This window comes from Tiliqua scincoides, chromosome 7 (assembly GCF_035046505.1).
Source record: "Tiliqua scincoides isolate rTilSci1 chromosome 7, rTilSci1.hap2, whole genome shotgun sequence".
In the NCBI taxonomy this organism is placed as follows: domain Eukaryota; kingdom Metazoa; phylum Chordata; class Lepidosauria; order Squamata; family Scincidae; genus Tiliqua; species Tiliqua scincoides.
The window spans coordinates 4,562,512-4,580,000 of NC_089827.1; the positions used below are offsets into that span (position 1 = coordinate 4,562,512).

General features: G+C 44.5%; 1 protein-coding gene across 1 annotated transcript in view; it reads left to right on the forward strand.

Moving 5' to 3' along the window:
* The window catches only part of LOC136657039 (sucrase-isomaltase, intestinal-like), a 70,375-nt gene that overhangs the window by 44,736 nt on the left and 8,150 nt on the right, over positions 1-17,489 (forward strand). Inside the window, exons 10-16 of the mRNA XM_066633632.1 lie at positions 1,240-1,353; positions 4,628-4,744; positions 4,861-4,945; positions 8,190-8,307; positions 12,793-12,961; positions 14,997-15,113; positions 15,969-16,117. Of these exons, the coding sequence (XP_066489729.1) occupies positions 1,240-1,353; positions 4,628-4,744; positions 4,861-4,945; positions 8,190-8,307; positions 12,793-12,961; positions 14,997-15,113; positions 15,969-16,117 (869 nt within the window). The remainder of the gene's footprint in view (positions 1-1,239; positions 1,354-4,627; positions 4,745-4,860; positions 4,946-8,189; positions 8,308-12,792; positions 12,962-14,996; positions 15,114-15,968; positions 16,118-17,489) is intronic.

Below are 17,489 nucleotides of genomic sequence, written 5' to 3' on the forward strand. Positions count from 1 at the left end.
ATTCACCAAAGCTTTTACTTCTCTATACACCAAGGCTGGAACTGCATGCTATCAGATTTATGCACCATAATAACCTTTCAGTTAAGAGATATCAGAGGTTCACATTAGGTGTAGCTAATTAAGCTAACTCAGAGTGTTTAGGTCTTCTGGGAATCACATTTCTGGGTTTAATTACTACAGAAGTGTAGATGTGTTTTTTTTAAAACAACTGAGGGTCTTTGTGTAAGCCAAGACTGCATAGTTACTGAACATTTATGCTCCTTAAGTCTCGTTTATTTATTTACTTGTCGCATTTCTATCCTGCCCTTTCTCCCTGGAGGGAAGCCATAGCGCTATACCTTTCCTGTTTACTTAGCCCACCTAAAATAGTGTATTGTGTCAAAAAAACAGCTGTTATTATCCAAGGTGGAAATTATTTTTGAGACAAATTAAGCTGCTGTTTAGTTATTAAGAAAGGAATGCAAATGGGATTAAAGGCTCCATTCTGGGAACTGCGGTGCTGGCGCTTCAATGTTTAGGATCACCCCTGCTGTGCCAGGATAGTCGCAAGCACTGGCATTGTGCTGGCGCAATGAAACACCCCAGGGTGCCACCCCCAGGCAGCTGTGCCAATCAGACCTACTTTGCTAGCAAGAGTCACCACCATGTGCACTACCTTGGCCCTGAACAAAGCAACTAAATAGAAGCAGAGAGAGTAGATGTGGTAGGAGCAGAGCCACTTATCTAACAATTATAATAAAATGGGCCCTCTGTATCTGTGGGGCAATGGTTCCATGACCCCCCACAGATACCAAATCTGTGGATACTGAAATCCTCAGGGAAGCTGGGAGGCCAGTGCTTCAAAAACTTATCTAGAGGCTGTGCCAGGCCCTCCAGAGGTCATGCTGGCCCAGTGGCATAGCTAGAGGGGGTGCAAAGTGCTAAGTTGAGGAAGCCTCACCGCTACATGCAAGGGGCCCCTCCCCTTCAGAGCCATTCTGGGCAGTGGGAGCAAAACGGAGGCATTTTGGGGGAAGAATCAGCAAAGGGTGCCTATTAAGTCTCGTGCACGAGTTGCGTTGTGGGGATGACGATGACGACTCAGGACTTGACTCGAGACGTGCTGTGGTGCCAAGTTCCCATCCCTAGTATTGTGACACTGAGTTATTGTCATCTCCGGCTGTTTTTGCCACTGATGTTCTCATTACAACCACATCTCTGTTTACCAAACCTTGCTTTCGTTTCTGTTTTCTGCTTCAGGATCCTTTTCTCTCCAAAGATGAAGCTCAAGGAACGTACCGACCTTATGAACTTGGAGAACAGTTGGGGATCTGGGTGAACAACTCAGATGGGATAACTCCAGCCATTGGGAAGGTAGGTGTGTAATGGAGACGTGGTGCTCTGAAATACAGAATTCTGTCCTACTCTTATAGGGATGCAGTACTACAGGAGCAAACATCACCAGTGAACCCTCTTACAGTGCAATTCACTGCTAAATTAGCACAGTTTCTCCCACTCACTTTATACTGGACAGGCTTAGGATATAATAGATGCAGTGGCATAGCTAGAGGGGGGCCCTCCCCTTCAGAGCCATTCCAGGCGATGGAATCAAAACGGAGGCATTTACCTTGACTGCCCCCTGCTCTCTATCCTGCGTTTGCTTCTGTTTTGCCAAATCCCAATCCACTGGGCCTTGCAAGCCAGTCCAATCAATCAGAGTTGCCAATAAGCCAAGTCACTGTCCAATCCGTCAGGTTCCAGGTAGGTCAGTCCAATCAATCAGGGTATCCAAATCAAAGTTCAAAGCCAAAGTCCAGTCACAATCCGATTCCATAAACCAAGTCACCTCACCACATTCACTCCTCCTACAACCCACCAATTGTTTCTGCCTCAGGTGCTCCTTATATCCCTGAGGGCCTTATTACCTTCCAGTGGCTCCAGCTGTGCAGCACACTCTGCTGGATGCCCAGGTCTTACCCTTAAAGGGGCCACTGCTGACACCACATTTACCTCCTCGCCAGTTCTTCCGCAATTCCAATACAGCTTCCATTTTGCTCCCCCTGCCCAGAATGGCTCCAAAGAGGAGGGGAAGGGGCTGCTTGCATGGGGCATTCGGGCACCTGCCAAACTTAGTGCTTTGCACCCCCTCTGGCTATGCCACTGCACCTGTCATATCCTAAGCCTGTTCAGCACAAAGTGAGAGGGAGAAATAAGAGCCCAGACAATTCCATGCTAGTGCAGCCCTAACCAGTGGTGTCACTAGGGTTTGCGTCACCCGGTGCGGGAGGCCAGCGCGTCACCCCCCTGCAGTGGGCGGGGCAACACTCCAGGTGGTGGGTGTGGTGATCTACCATCGCCCCACCACCACTGGTTTTTTGGCTGTACCGTTTGATAGAATAAAGATATGTCAATGCAGTTTGTTTCATCACATTCTGCATGAAATTATACATTGATTGATATATAACATGATAGTATTACTTTTGCAAACTGTGATTTTGGTCACTAGTGATTTTGGTCGTCCCCCCCAGGTGTCAACTTACTAACACCCTATTGGAGGAGTTCTCGAACTTTTAGCACTGGAACCCACTTTTTAGAATCTGTCCAGGACCCATCATAAAGCAAATTAAAATAAATAATTATAAATAAATTAAAGTAAAATAAATAAATAAATAAATAAGGGAAAGCCAGCCCTGTTCCACCAAGTGAATTTTCTCTGTAGCCTGCCTTCAATAACATCCCCCCCTCGAAAAAGCATCAGTAAGATTTTCACCCCTACCCAGTACCCAGTTCAATTTAAGTTCTTATATTTCAAGCATATCACCATCATGGGGGGGGAGCGGGCTGCCTTCTGGAGCATTTGTTGAGCTCCAGTTGCATCAAATCAGGACCATTCTGGTGGCCTCACATTTCCCTTTGCCTGACCTGCTCAGGAGCAAAGGCACATTTGCTTACTCACGAGTAAACGTGACCATGTGGCTTAGTTTTGCTTTCCATAGGGCTCAATACATTCACCAGCTTGGAGGGAGGGACCTTCTTCTCGGGTGTTTTTGGGGGGCTACATTCATTGGATCAGGACCATTCTGGTGTTGTTGGATTCCTCTCAGCCTGCCCTTTTAGATGGATGAAGGCAAGTTCGCCTACTCGCGAGTAAATGCGTGATATGGCTTGGTTTCACTTTCCATTGGGCTCCATGCATTTTTTGTTTTCAGCTTTCTGCCAATAACTTTTGATATTTCACTCATGTTTTTTGCATTGCGTTCAGCTCGAAATTCTGCATCCAACAGCATATAACATGATGGTGTTACTCCTAACCACCGCGATTTTAGCATGTCATCCTCCCAGTGTGCGTCACCCCCCTCTTGCGCGTCACCTGGTGCGGTCCGCACCCCCCTAGCGACGCCACTGGCCCTAACAACATTTGAGGCCTTGCTCTAGTGCTACTTTCAATTGGCAGCATTTAGGAGCAGGGCCCTTTTGGTGATGGTGCCAATGTTAATGGAATGCTCTCCTCGAAGAGTTGCACTAGGTCCTGGCATTTCTTTCCTTCAGGTACCAAGTGAGAATGTGGGTTTTTTTCCTCTCCCCCCCCCCCCAGTTAAAAAGCTTTTGGCTAGCTAGCTGTCCTACTGGTTTTTGTTACAATACTGATGCTTATTGGTTACCATTATGGTTGATGTGAATGTGCCTCTTTCTGTTGATGAAAGATTTAATTTTACTGCTGCTACTTTTTGTTGCTTTATGCTTCTAAATAGTAGCCATAAACCACTTGGAGTATTATGTTGGTAAAGAAAAGTGGGATATAAATTAATAATAATACAGGCATTCTCCAGTATCCACGGGGGATAAGTTCATGCTGCTACTGTGGATACCTGAAACCGTGAATAGCGGCGAACCCTACTCAAATCCTCCCTGTTGTGATTATGACTCATGTCTCTGTGTAAATGCTTTGTAAAAGGCAACTTTTTCTTCATTTTGCTTTGGAGCAGGAAGCAAACAGCTAGAATCTAGGCTTGTATTGCTAGAGGAGGCAATTGTGAGAAAGTTAATAGGAAGTGGACATCAGAGGACTTCCTCTATAGCAGGGGTCTCCAAACCCCGGCCCCGGGGCCAGATGTGGCCCACGGCAAGCCTCTATCCAGCATGCGGCCAGTCTTGTCCCCTGAAAGCCCCTGGCTCACTTTGCCGAACATGACTGGAACTGTGCTCTGGTTGCATCTGGGGGGTGTTCTGAGGGCCAGAGAGGTTGAATGAGAGCCCGTTCATTCATTTATTCACACATCTAAGTTCCTTCTCTAATTTATTTATATAAATTTTATATTTAAAATTTTTTTTTTTTTTGGCCCTCCAAACCGTGCCAGACATTTGATGCAGCCCTCTGGCCAAAACGTTTGGAGAACCCTGCTCTATAGCATCCTCTAGCGGTATAGGTTCTTGCTATTTGCTTTTACAAAGTGTTGGCACAGAGAGGTGAGTCATAATCACAACCGAAGGGGTCGGGGTGAGAACTGCTGGTATGGGAACCACCAATATGGGGGATGCCTGCACCTTGGTATAACTCTGCGGGGCTGGCATTCAAAATCTATGATTAAGCATATTGAGACCCGAACAGAGCCAGAGTTAATCTAATGCATCTCACTCTCATTCCCAGGCCCTGCCTCCAGGATATTCAGTGTACCCCGACTACTTAAATCCCAAAACAGCTGACTGGTGGACCCAGATGTGCGTTGAGTTCCAAAATGTCCTTCCTTACGATGGAATTTGGATTGTAAGCTTGTTGAAAATTTCTCCCTATATGCTATTTTCATTGCACTCATTCCTGTTGGATAATCTAGCCTTTTTACATTTAAATTTTACATTTATTCCCATGTTTGTTATGTTTAGGATATGAATGAACCATCTAATTTTCTAAATGGTCAGTACCCAGGCTGTGCTCACAACGATCTCAACAACCCTCCTTTTGTTCCCAGTAAGTGACTTTGGGGGGTGGGGGATCATTTTTAACCCTTTTGCCTGCAACATCAATGTAATGGACACACATAGTAAGACCTTAAGGCAGTGGTTCTCACACATTTAGCTCCCAGACCCACTTTTTAGAATGAGAATCTGTCAGGATCCACTGGAAGTGATGTCATGACAGGATGTGCCGTCATCAAGCAGGAAAATTTTTAACAATCCTAGGCTGGAATCCTACCCACACTTACCCAGGAGTAAGTCCCATTTACTATTATTGTTAAAAGCACATACATAGTAGCTTGTTAAAAGTGCAGGTCTGTAACATTTCCCCAAATGCAGTCACATACCTTTTAGCATCAGGTCTAATAGATTAAAAATAAAATATTGTAGTGAATGGGGACCCACCTGAAATTGGCTCGCGACCCACCTAGTGGGTCCCGACCCACAGTTTGAGAAACACTGCCTTAAGGGCCAAACAGGGAAGCAAATGTCAGCACAGGGGTTAGGGAAGATTTTGCTTCTGCTTGCTTCTCTGCCCCCCCCCCATGCATGTGGGAGGTGCTGCTTACAGGACAGGTTGCAGCACTTGCAGTACTTACTTACTTGCCCCCTTCTAGCTAAACTTTTGGTAGGAAGGAATGTAGAAGGTCAGAACCCTATTCGTGAAGCCAGAAACCTGCAGCCCCTGTGAACAATACAGCAATTAGTCTAGTCAGCCTCCCTCTAACAAACTCCTGCTGCTTCAGCGCGTCTAATTGGCAGTCTGCGGTTGATCTCTGTTAATGATTTCTTGGCAAGGAAGACGAGGGGGAAATCCAAAATGGAACCCTGTCAGAAAGATCCCTGTGCACCAGCAGTGAGAATGCTGTCAAACAGCAAACGGGTCCTTGAGAACCTCTTCCTTTGTATGAGGAAGAGAGCAAAAAGCCACAGCTGAGAGGATTACATTAAGTCAGCGTTGAAAGATTAACACTATATGAAATTGCTACTTGGGGAACACTTGATGTGCGCTTGATGTGCCTATTTTGGATGAGATGTTCATGCAGAACAGAAACTTGTTAGGAGAGCTAATTGACGATACCAATGACTGCTTAAATTGGGCAACGTTGTTTTTAAATACAGGCATCCCCCATATCCGTGGAACTAGTATCCACTAGTATCTTATCTGCAGCTCTCCACAGACCCCCTCAGCACCCATTATCTTTATTAGCAGCAGAAGCATGCATTTTCTTGATTAACAGAGGGAACAGTTTCTTACTAAACTGAGGAACACAACATGCAGGCAGGCAAAATGCACGTTAGAGGAACACAGCCAAAATGTTAGCAGGAAGCAGGAGCTGTACCGCTTCTGGTTAATGTATGGTTAGTAATGCAGGCAGTAGCATAGCTAGAGGGGGTGCAAAGCTCTAAGTGTTACAGGGAGCCTCATTGTGGCCTGCAAGCTGCCCCTTCCCTCCCTTTCAGAGCCATTCCGGGCTGCTACAGCAAAACAGAGCCGCTACACCTCCATTTTGCTCTAGGGTCCGGAATGGTTCTGAAGTAGAAGGAACTGCTTGCACGGCCTGGTGAAGCTCCCTGCAAAACTTAGTGCTTTGCACCCCCTCTAGCCGCTCTAAACTATTTAAATGCACAACGTCTGAATCCATTCGTGGCCATTTCTCATCTTGCATTCTCTGTCAACCTCATGGGGCAGTAATTAAGTCTCAGTAGAAGCACACTTTGTAACTGAATTCATGAGCTGCGGGTGAACTGCCAGTCAAAGTCATATGGAAACAGTCTGTGAATGAGGCAATTCCACATGCAAAAAGTTGCGGTGGAGTTTTTTTTGCCGCCTATTATGTCTGATTCCATAAAGAAGACTCCTGCTCTGGAAAGATAGTAGAGTTAGCCATTCAGTGTGTGTCTGTATATTGCCAGGTACATTTATATTAATGTGTTTCAAACAGAGTCATGTGAAATTAGGTATAGCAAAGGCTTGTCAATATGTGCGTTTGCCTAATTAAGAAATGAATCGAGCAAAAAAATAATAGGCAGATTTATTTCTCTCTCCCCCTGCTTTTCTGCAACAGTTTAGTTTTTCCTGGAATTTAAAGCCTGACTCCAGTTTTAAAGAGACATTTTGATGAACCAAGTGTCTGATACCTCTCAATTTCTGGTTGAATTTTGGATTGTAACATCCCAGGGCCAAATTAGAAGTGACTGCAAACATGCATTCCAGAGACATGTATCCAATGGGAAGCACCTCTTTTTTTCTCTCAAAAACAGCAATGCGGCAGTGATTGGGTTGGAACCAGGCAGTGGTGTAGCTAGAGGGAGTGCAAAGCACTAAGTTTCGCAGAGCTCCTCACGTGTGCAAGTGACCTCTCCTCCTCCCCTTGGGAGTGAGGCAGATGCCTCTGTTTTACTTCCACTACTGGCAATAGCTCCAAAGGGGAGAGGCTGCTTGCACAACATGGTGAGGCTTCCTGTGAAACTTAGTGCTTTGCACCCCTTCTAGCTATGCCACTAGAATCAGGGCACGCAGGGGAAAGGTGATTCAAAAATTGCCTGCCCCGCAGCAGCAATTTGTGGTAGCATATATTCCTTTGGTCCAATCTGTTTAGAGCAGCCATTTTCTACCTCTGTGCCATGGCGCATTGGTGTGCTGCGAGTGGTCCACAGGTGTGCCACAAGAATTTGGGGGAAGGTCATTTATTATTAGGGCCAATGGGGGATGTGAACCCCCCACTGGCAGCATGGTGTGCCTTGTCAATTGTAAAAAAATCTGACGGTGTGCCTTGACAATTTTAGTGCCTTGTCAGTGTGCCATGAGATGAAAAAGGTTGAAAATCCCTGGTTTAGAGATTGAGTCAGTGACCTCACTGAAGGGATTGAGATGGAGAGTAGGGATTGAGATGCCCACTCAGGTTATTATTATTAATTATTAACAGTATTTATATACCGCTTTTCAACTAAAGTTCACAAAGCAGTTTACAGACAAAAATCAAATAACTAAATGGCTCCCTGTCCCAAAAGGGCTCACAATCTAAAAGATGTAAATGAATACTAGCAGGTTCATCCCAAGGGGCAGATCCAAATGGTGTGTAGAAAAGAAATCGCCAAGAGAACAAATAAGGTGATGCTCAAGAAATTTATTGGAAGGGTTTGATCTGGAGGATGCAGCCTCCCACCATAAGGAACAGTCCAGATCCATCAGAAGTAATGGTTCCTCTGTAAGGCTCTTCTGGCTTCTGATGATCTTTGTATGTGATTTGCAGGAATTTCGGATGATTCTCTGTCTCAGAGCACATTATGTCCAGATTCTAAAACTTATCTGGGAAGCCTTTATGACACACACTCCCTCTTTGGATGGTCAGAAGCAGCACCGACTTTCCGGTAAGCTACCTGAAAGAATAACATGTTGAAGACTGAATATGCATGAATGCTGAGCCGGAGACTGGAAGCCCTCTGAGACCACGTGGACGCGACCAGAAGTACCTTCTAGTCATGTCTGGGAAGACTTTTGAACTGCAGGGAGATCACATATGACCTCTCCAAGCCTCAGAAAGCTTCCTGGATGCTTTAGAAAGGCACTCCTTGTTTGCTAGCATAGGTTTCCACCCCCTGCACCCACAGATTTCACTATCCACTGAATTCAGAATCCACAGGGAGTCCTGGAACAGATCCCTCTCAAATACTAAGGGCCCACTCTAGTTAGTGCCTGAGAACCGAATCGACTAGCACATAAAAGTCACACTTTCATTTCTTTCAATCCTTCTCTTTATTCACTGGATGATCTTGACAGCTGCCATTGAGTTACAGAAGTTAGGGCATGAAGACAGAAGTGACTTTTGAACCCAGGATACTTCCTCGCTAGTTCGCTCTGTATCCAAAGAAAATTAAACAGTGCCCAGTACCGCTTTGAATCAAAGACATCTGTCGTTCTGAAACCACAATATTAAAAAAAAACAAAAACTTTTTTTTAAGGGTTGGAAAGGGAAAAACAAATAGAGGTATTATGTTGTTTTCAACTGGGACTGGCTACTGTATCTTGAAGCCATGTTATTAAAAGAATCAATTCTTAGCTTCTTATGCTCTCCTTGGTTCTTCCTGTTATTGAGCATGTAGTTACCCCAGAGAGATTTAAAGGAGGATATAGGTCTAGACTGTGTAACAAATAGCCTGGCATGTGGAAATCAACCTGAGTCCTTTTTCCCAATCATAATAACATTGGGTCTTCTTTCTTCTAATGCAGGGGTGCCCAACCCCCGGCCCGGGGGCCACTTGCGGCCCTCGGGGGCTCCCAATCAGGCCCTCAGGAAGCCCCCAGTCTCCAATGAACCTCTGGCCCTCTAGAGACTTGCTGGAGCCCATGCTGGCCCAATGCAACTGCTCTCAGCATGAGGACAACTATTTGACCTCTCACCTGAGCTGTGGGACGAGGGCTCCCTCCACTACTTGCTGTTTCACGTCTGTGATGCAGCAGTGGCAGTGAAGGAAAGGCTAGTCTTGCTTTGTGCAAGGCCTTTTATAGGCCTTGAGGTCCTGCAAGAGCTTCATTCATTCATATAAGTTCCATCTCTAATAAATTCATTTATGTAAATTTATTCAAATTTTAAATGTAAATTAATTCTTTTTTCCCCCTGACACAGTGTCAGAGAGATGATGTGGCCCTCCTGACAAAATGTTTGGACACCCCTGTTCTAATGGCCAACTAAACACTTTGCAACCTCAGAAGATGTCCTGGTTTTGAGATTGGCTTCACTTCTGAGCGACTCTCCTGGGGTTTCTAACCAAACATTTTACTTCCCAGGAGGAAGTCTGAAATAAATGGACCACCAGCATGCCTGCTGTGTCTGTTGTACACAACTCAAGCAGCGGGTAAAGGTCAATGTTGACCTTTGCTCGTGTGTATGTCATTCCGGCTCCTCACAAAACATACTACACAAAAGCCTTTCTGGGCAGTGGTCTTGCTCTCCAGGGACAGACCATTTACACTCATCCACATATGGTTTGTTTGGTGAAACAGAGATGCCTGAAGGAGACAGGGATGTGTGGTGAGTGGGTAGGCAGGTGAGGCTTTCCTTCAGAAAGCACTGTTGCCGTGTGAGGCGCGCAAGCACTCACAACCCACGCACAGGAGTGCGTGGGTTGTGAGTGCTAGCGTGTGTCACATGACAGTGGCACTATTCAAAGAACTTCTGTGGGGAGGCTCTGCCTCACCTGCCTCCCCACCCACCACACATCCCTGGAAGGAGGAAAGAAAGCAAATTTTCAAATAATGAACATGTTGAAACATGTGCCAGCTGTGTGAGGGAATTTAGCAAAGTGTTGTATGTTGGGACACCAATTTTTATACATTGGACCCTCCTTATCAGTGGACTTGACTTCTGCAGATTTTAATATCTGCAGAGGCTGTGTCCAGGAGACCCTCGACACAGCAAACACATGTAACACATTGTGAAGTCAAGACAAGTGAAAAAGACCCCATGACATAACCCTAAACCCCATAGGGTCTTCACTGCTAATAGCTTACTATTATTTATTCCTAGAAGTGGGAGAAAATGGTTCTATTTTTTCCACTGATTTTGGTGTTTTCCAAAGGTAGAAGTGAAGAAAGCAGCGTTATGTGTTTTTATTCAAAATTTACATGGTAATTTTTAATTATAAATATAAATTATAATTGCTTTAAATGTGTACTAGGTCGGTTTTATTTATTTAGCATATGGCATATAATACATGGACTTATATAACAATTAAACTAGATCAAATATCAATGTCCAGTTCGTCCAGCCATTTAAGAACAGAGTTACCTTCATTGAAAAAGTCAGCCCATGGGCCAGTATACTAGGTCGGTTTTATAGGTGGTACAGTGTCAGCAAATGAAGCCGCAGTCATTACTCATGCATCCCACCATTAAATAATAAATCAAAACCAAATAAAATAGTTTGATTTTTTCACAGATTTCAGGGGTGTTTTTTCCCCCCTAAAAAAATGAGAAAGTGATATTATGTGTTTTTATTTTGTTACCTCTATTTTCTCCCACCTCTATTTGTTACCAATTAGTGCCTGCTACTAAGCGCAAGAGGTACTGCTGGGAAAATGTAGGATGCACTCCCGTCAGTGATTCATAGTGACGGTGATGTATTCTGTGAAAAGGGTGTAAATCATTTCCATGGTTACAGTACTTGCGAGCATCCTCTTGATAAGAAGCCATTGAAATTTACTCAGGGTTGTCCTACCCCTATCCATTCATCCTGTGAGAAAAGACATTTGTATTGGCAGCAAAGGGGGGACAAGTGTGGCTAGGAAAAGCTGTCATCCACTGAGAAGAAAGTTCCAGAAAAAATCATGTAATCTGTTTTAATCATAATCCAGATCTGGTGAAGCAGGTGTGTAATTATTTCACTATGTAGCCACAAGCCATGTTTATGAAATCCAGGTTTGGTGGTTTTTTTGTAGTGGCATGGGAGATGTGGGTTTTGAGTATTTGTTGAGCAATCCTGTGAGGACGTCTGTGTCTGTGCCAATCTCCACACGGATCCACTGAGCATACTTTAGGCTACAGGTGGACGCATGACCCAGTCAGAGGTCATTTTGTTATATAGCAGGTTCATGCGAATAAAGGAAGGCATAGAGATAACAGCTCAATACGTTCATTCCATCTTCAGAACAGGACCTGGCAATGAATCTGAATGAATCTGACACAAGGCAAACACCCTGGGCTTTTATATACCCTTTAGCTCCGCCCAGACTTCCCATGATTGGTGCAGTTAAAACATTAAATAGAGGGCCAATTGGATGGAGGATTTCGATCCACCACCTCATTGGCCAGCAAGAAGCCAATCAGTTATGCAGGATTTTGATTCTGCATAACTTGCATACATAACAATTTGATGTTTGAAGGAATGAGAGGCAAATTAACATCTGAGGTGTGGAGCAAGCAGCAGGAATTTTTAAAGCTGGAAGCGAAGGGTGGAAAGAAAATTAAGAAGCATTTCTGATGGCGCTGAAAAATTCAGCATTTGAAGCTTAATTCATTCATGAGGTATTTCATGTATAATGTAGATTCTTGCACAGAAGCTACGCTACCATATAATTTTAAAAATCAGTTCAAGATATGCCGTGTAAATGCAAGAGTTCGGGAATAGCCTGCGCTCAAATAGAAGTGAATCAAATCATCAAAATAAATTAGTGACGTTCTAGTGCTAGCATGTTTAAAATCTTAAAACACGAGCTGCCCAAGTCCTTCTACAAACTCAATCGGACTTGTGTGCCTGCAGTTTTCTGCGTTCTAAAAATCCTGTTGTCGGGCATTGCAACAATATATTCAGCTAAGTAAAATTGCATCTAAAAGTGAAAACATATTTCAGGATATAGAGCAGTGGTTCCCAAACTGAGCCATAGCTCTCCTGGAAGCCATGGAAACCAACCACGGGAGCTGCAGAATTCTTGGGAAAAAACCACCACCCTATACAATGAATGTGGCCATAATGGGGAGCTGTGGCCAATGGTCCAGTAGATCAAGGGAGCTGCCAGTTGAAAAAGTTTGGGAACCACTGATATAGAGGGATGGTCCTCTATCCAGTAACTTTGTTTTCTTGTTCAACAGGCAGGTAGTATCCAAAATATTTACTGCAATGCAATGCAATTGTAGTTTATTTGAAGTTCAAAGGAAACATTAAACTGATAAGTGATTTTTTTTATTGAGAAATGATTTCGAAGGAGGATTACATAAGACAACTGCAACTATTTCAAAGTTTGGCTTGAAGCTCGTTCTGAGTTCCAGTTTTATTTCCTATTTCAAGCTAAAGAATGACAATTCTTTGGTGAAATGACTTCGTTGGACTTTGCTGGTTTCTATGCGTTTCTTGTCCCCAGCGCTATCCAGGAAGCCACCGGGAAGAGACCGTTTGTGCTGAGCCGCTCTACGTTTGTTGGAAATGGAAAATACACAGCACACTGGCTAGGTGACAACCATGCTCTGTGGGAAGATATGCACACATCCATCATTGGAATACTGGAATTTAATCTCTTTGGAATTCCGCAAGTAAGTGTGGTCCTTCAGGCAGCAAGGAAATCATTTGTGCGGGTTACACTGTTTCAAAATGGTCACATCTTTTTTACTTACAAATGTATGCTTTCCGTAGTCCTTTTGTATCCTTGCGGGGGTCGGTTCTGGCCCCCATGGCTACAAATATCTGCAGATACTGGAGTCCCTTCCAAAAACATTTTAAAACATAAACATTAGTAAGAAAATAGCTTTCTGTATCCTCACACCACAAAATCACATCATTTGCAGGGCTGCAGAGCGGTCTTCTGAACTCCTGTAAGCCACATCCAGGTCTCTGGGCTCTGGTTCACCCCGGAATGCATTATGATGAATTCTAGAGAGAGGCCAAGAGAAGAAAAGAACCTCTGTGTAACCTGGAAGTGGGTCTTCCAGTGCTAAAAGCAGCTCTATAGACTTGGAAACGGTGCGGTTTGGCTGTGAAAAGATAATGTATTGGCAACCTTCAGTCTCGAAAGACTCTGGTATCGCGCTCTGAAAGGTGGTTCTGGCACAGCGTCTAGTGTGGCCGAAAAGGCCAATCTGGGAGTGACAATCCCTTCCACACTGGCAGCAAGTGCAGTCTGTCCCTGGTCTGTCTCCCTGGCTATGGGCCTTCCTTCTTTGCCTCTTTGCCTCAGACCACTGGCCAAGTGTCTCTTCAAACTGGGAAAGGCCATGCTGCACAGCCTGCCTCCAAGCGGGCCGCTCAGAGGCCAGGGTTTCCCACTTGTTGAGGTCCACTCCTAAGGCCTTCAGATCCCTCTTGCAGATGGGAAAAGATCCGTGAAAAGATAGGAACCCCATATTGGTGCTTGCTTTTTGTTTTGAAAGGCATTTAAATTTGGATTCTGGTATCCATGGGGGGTTCTCCAATGGAATACCAAACCGCACCGTCCAACTGTATAAGAGACAAGAAAACAGTCCAAGAAATCCGCACATGAAATAGAACAGGCTGGCATTGCTGACACCCCCAAAATGAGGATTTGTCCTTTCAAAAATGTAAGCTAGTTATGTCAGATCAGCCAAACCTTAGCGATCAGAGAAAAACGGTAGTCATGTTCATCACAAGGGGTGAAATCTGACACAAGTGACTTCTCTGAGTCGAAAGGCAGACTGCCTGTATTTCAAGTATTTTTTGCAAATCTGAGCAGTCCAAAATGTTTTAGTTCCATACCCTGTTTACTCAGAACCCTGAATAAACCTGTCATACCAGACCTCTGGCTGGCTCTTCCATTCCCAAGGAAAGTACAGACCTGTTGGCATTAAAAGGAAGAGTACCTAACTCTGATACCTCCACTGAAGTGGATGAATGCATCAAGTACCTGTAGCAGATATGCCTCTAGTTTGTGGTAACCCTAAGAGGCATTAACCATAGAACAGCAATGCAATTCATACTAGGATTGGGTTACTTTGTGCTGGCCCAGACAGGATGGTGCAGGGGGTAGAAAAGGATGTTCAGAAGGTGAGGAAGGGTGTATCTGGTTGGGGGAGGGCAGAACTGGAGGATGATTTGACCTGGAAGATGGTGCACCAGCTGCTGCAGCACAGGCCAAATCTTAAACCCACTCCTGGGTCCTGCAGCCTTACACAGGCTGCTCAGCTTTGCACCCTGATTTTGCTGGCACAGATCTGAATAGCCCCATGGGGGTTACTCAGGGTAAGGGGAAAAATATCCCCTAACCCTGGCACTCATCTTGTGCTGGATACAGCACAGGCCTGGCTGATCCAGTGCAAGTGAGGATACGGCTGTAATCCTACAAGCAGAAAATGCAATCCTTACAGGAGAATTAATAAGGCTGACCTTTTCCTTTAGAGTCGAGTAGTGTCTGGAAAATGCATTCCATATACATTATCATCACACTGTTTGCTGGGACGAAGCTCCTCAACTGCTTGAGATCAATGGATTTTTCTCCGCTTCTTTATAGCAGTATATATAGCTACAGTTGACCTTTTGTAGCAGACATTTTATCCAAGTGGATTGTGGCTAGCTTTGCAGTAGGGAGCACTAGAGTAATTAAGTGTGTCTTTACAGGTTGGCGCCGATATCTGTGGCTTTTACTTCGATACCACCTTTGAACTCTGCTTACGCTGGACACAGCTTGGTGCGTTCTATCCCTTGTCCAGAAACCATAATGCACTTGATCAGAAGGTAAGCAGGCGATTTCTAGAAATGTTGCCATGTGCTTTCGCTCCCATAAACACAGCTGATGATCCCTTTATCCTAGGAATATTTATCAGTCGTCTTAATCAAGTTTGAAACAAGGAAGATAGGTTTTGTACTGAATGAATGGGGAGTTAATGGCATGGTTTGTGTTGCCCAAACAAATCAGGTGACAGATCTGACCAGCCATTTTAAAACACGAACACTTTGATCAATCAGATAATCGGTGTGATTAATCCTCTTAAATTTCTTCTGCTAGCTGGGAAAGAGGCACCTCTTAAAGTGGTGGATCTCTTATATTTAGCGGGAGGAGAGCAACAATTCACACCAGTGCAGTGTCTCTTGTAGTGGCTGTTACTGGTATTTCTTGTGCATCTTTTTAGTTTGCAAGCCCTTTTGGGACAGGTGTTACCGGCAGTGTTATTTAACATGCATGTAACATGTGCACAAGAAAGGTGGGGAAAAGTTGTATTTACAGGGTCCCTATGTATTGACCAATGGCATGTCTATGTTCATGGCATCATACATGGTCCACTTCACCATTTTAATCCTCACAAGTGATTGACCCAAAGTCATCCTGTGAATTCCTGGCTCACTAGGACTTTGAACCTCGATCTCTCTGGTCTCAGTGCTACACTCCAGCCCTGATACCAGACTGGCTTCTTCCTTCAATCCAGATCTTCACGAAAGCATCTTCTTCAGTCTGCACTTTGACTAAACCAACCTTTAATAGATGAACATCCAAATGTTGTTTTCCTTCAGGATGAGGATGGAGGGTTCAGTCTGTAAATATAAATCAATGTGTCAGCTTGATGTTCAAACCAAAATGCTGCTGTTTTCCAGGACCAAGACCCTGCAGTGTTTGGAACTGAGTTTGCTACCATTGCACGATCAGTACTGCAGATTAGATACTCTCTCCTGCCCTACTTATACACTCTGTTCTTTGAAGCCCATACGCTGGGCAATACAGTGGCCCGAGGACTGATGCATGAGTAAGTGACCAAGTCCTTTTCCCCAGTCACATTTCATCATATGTTATTATGCATTAATTTTGTTGTTTACGCACATGCGTTTCTCTAGTGTAGCGATAGCAAATTATAATGGAAAGATAATAGTTGGCAACCTTCAGTCTCGAAAGACTATGGTATCGCGCTCTGAAAGGTGGTTCTGGAACAGCGTCTAGTGTGGCTGAAAAGGCCAATTTGGGAGTGACAATCCCTTCCAATACAGCCCTGCTTACCTTGTGCTCAGCATCCAAGGATTTGAATATTCATGGATGCTGCCCATGGCTGAAGGCATCAGAGTACCTCCCAGATGTGACCAGAAGTAGCCCTCAGGTAAGGAGTTGTGACAGTATAAGGGGAGCATCCCATAAATTTAATAATCTTTAGAGGGGTCCTGGAAAGGAATCTGAGGGCCCACTGTATTTACAGACATATGTAAATATGCCAGCGGATGTGGTCAGTTTGAAATGGGTAGTTGCTTTAAGATAACACACACTTTATAATTTGGGGGGTTTCCGGTTAATGAGAGGCTTGCTAAGCCGTTCACAGGTCTCTAAATGGAATTAAGACAAAACCAAGGACAGTCAATTCAGCTGGCATTGTTCAGTTTCATCCAGAGTAAGACAATATAGGAATATTTTTAGCCGATGCAAAGACTTACATAAGAACATAAGAACAGCCCCACTGGATCAGGCCATAGGCCCATCTAGTCCAGCTTCCTGTATCTCACAGTGGCCCACCAAATGCCCCAGGGAGTATACCAGATAACAAGAGACCTCATCCTGGTGCCCTCCCTTGCATCTGGCATTCTGACATAACCCATTTCTAAAATCAGGAGGTTGCGCATACACATCATGGCTTGTACCCCATAATGGATTTTTCCTCCAGAAACTTGTCCAATCCCCTTTTAAAGGCGTCTAGGCTAGACGCCATCACCACATCCTGTGGCAAGGAGTTCCACAGACCGACCACACGCTGAGTAAATAAATATTTTCTTTTGTCTGTCCTAACCCACCCAACACTCAATTTTAGTGGATGTCCCCTGGTTCTGGTATTATGTGAGAGTGTAAAGAGCATCTCCCTATCCACTCTGTCCATCCCCTGCATAATTTTGTATGTCTCAATCATGTCCCCCCTCAGGCGTCTCTTTTCTAGGCTGAAGAGGCCCAAACGCCGTAGCCTTTCCTCACAAGGAAGGTGCCCCAGCCCTGTAATCATCTTAGTCGCTCTCTTTTGCACCTTTTCCATTTTCACTATATCTTTTTTGAGATGCGGCAACCAGAACTGGACACAATACTCCAGGTGTGGCCTTACCATAGATTTGTACAATGGCATTATAATACTAGCCGTTTTGTTCTCA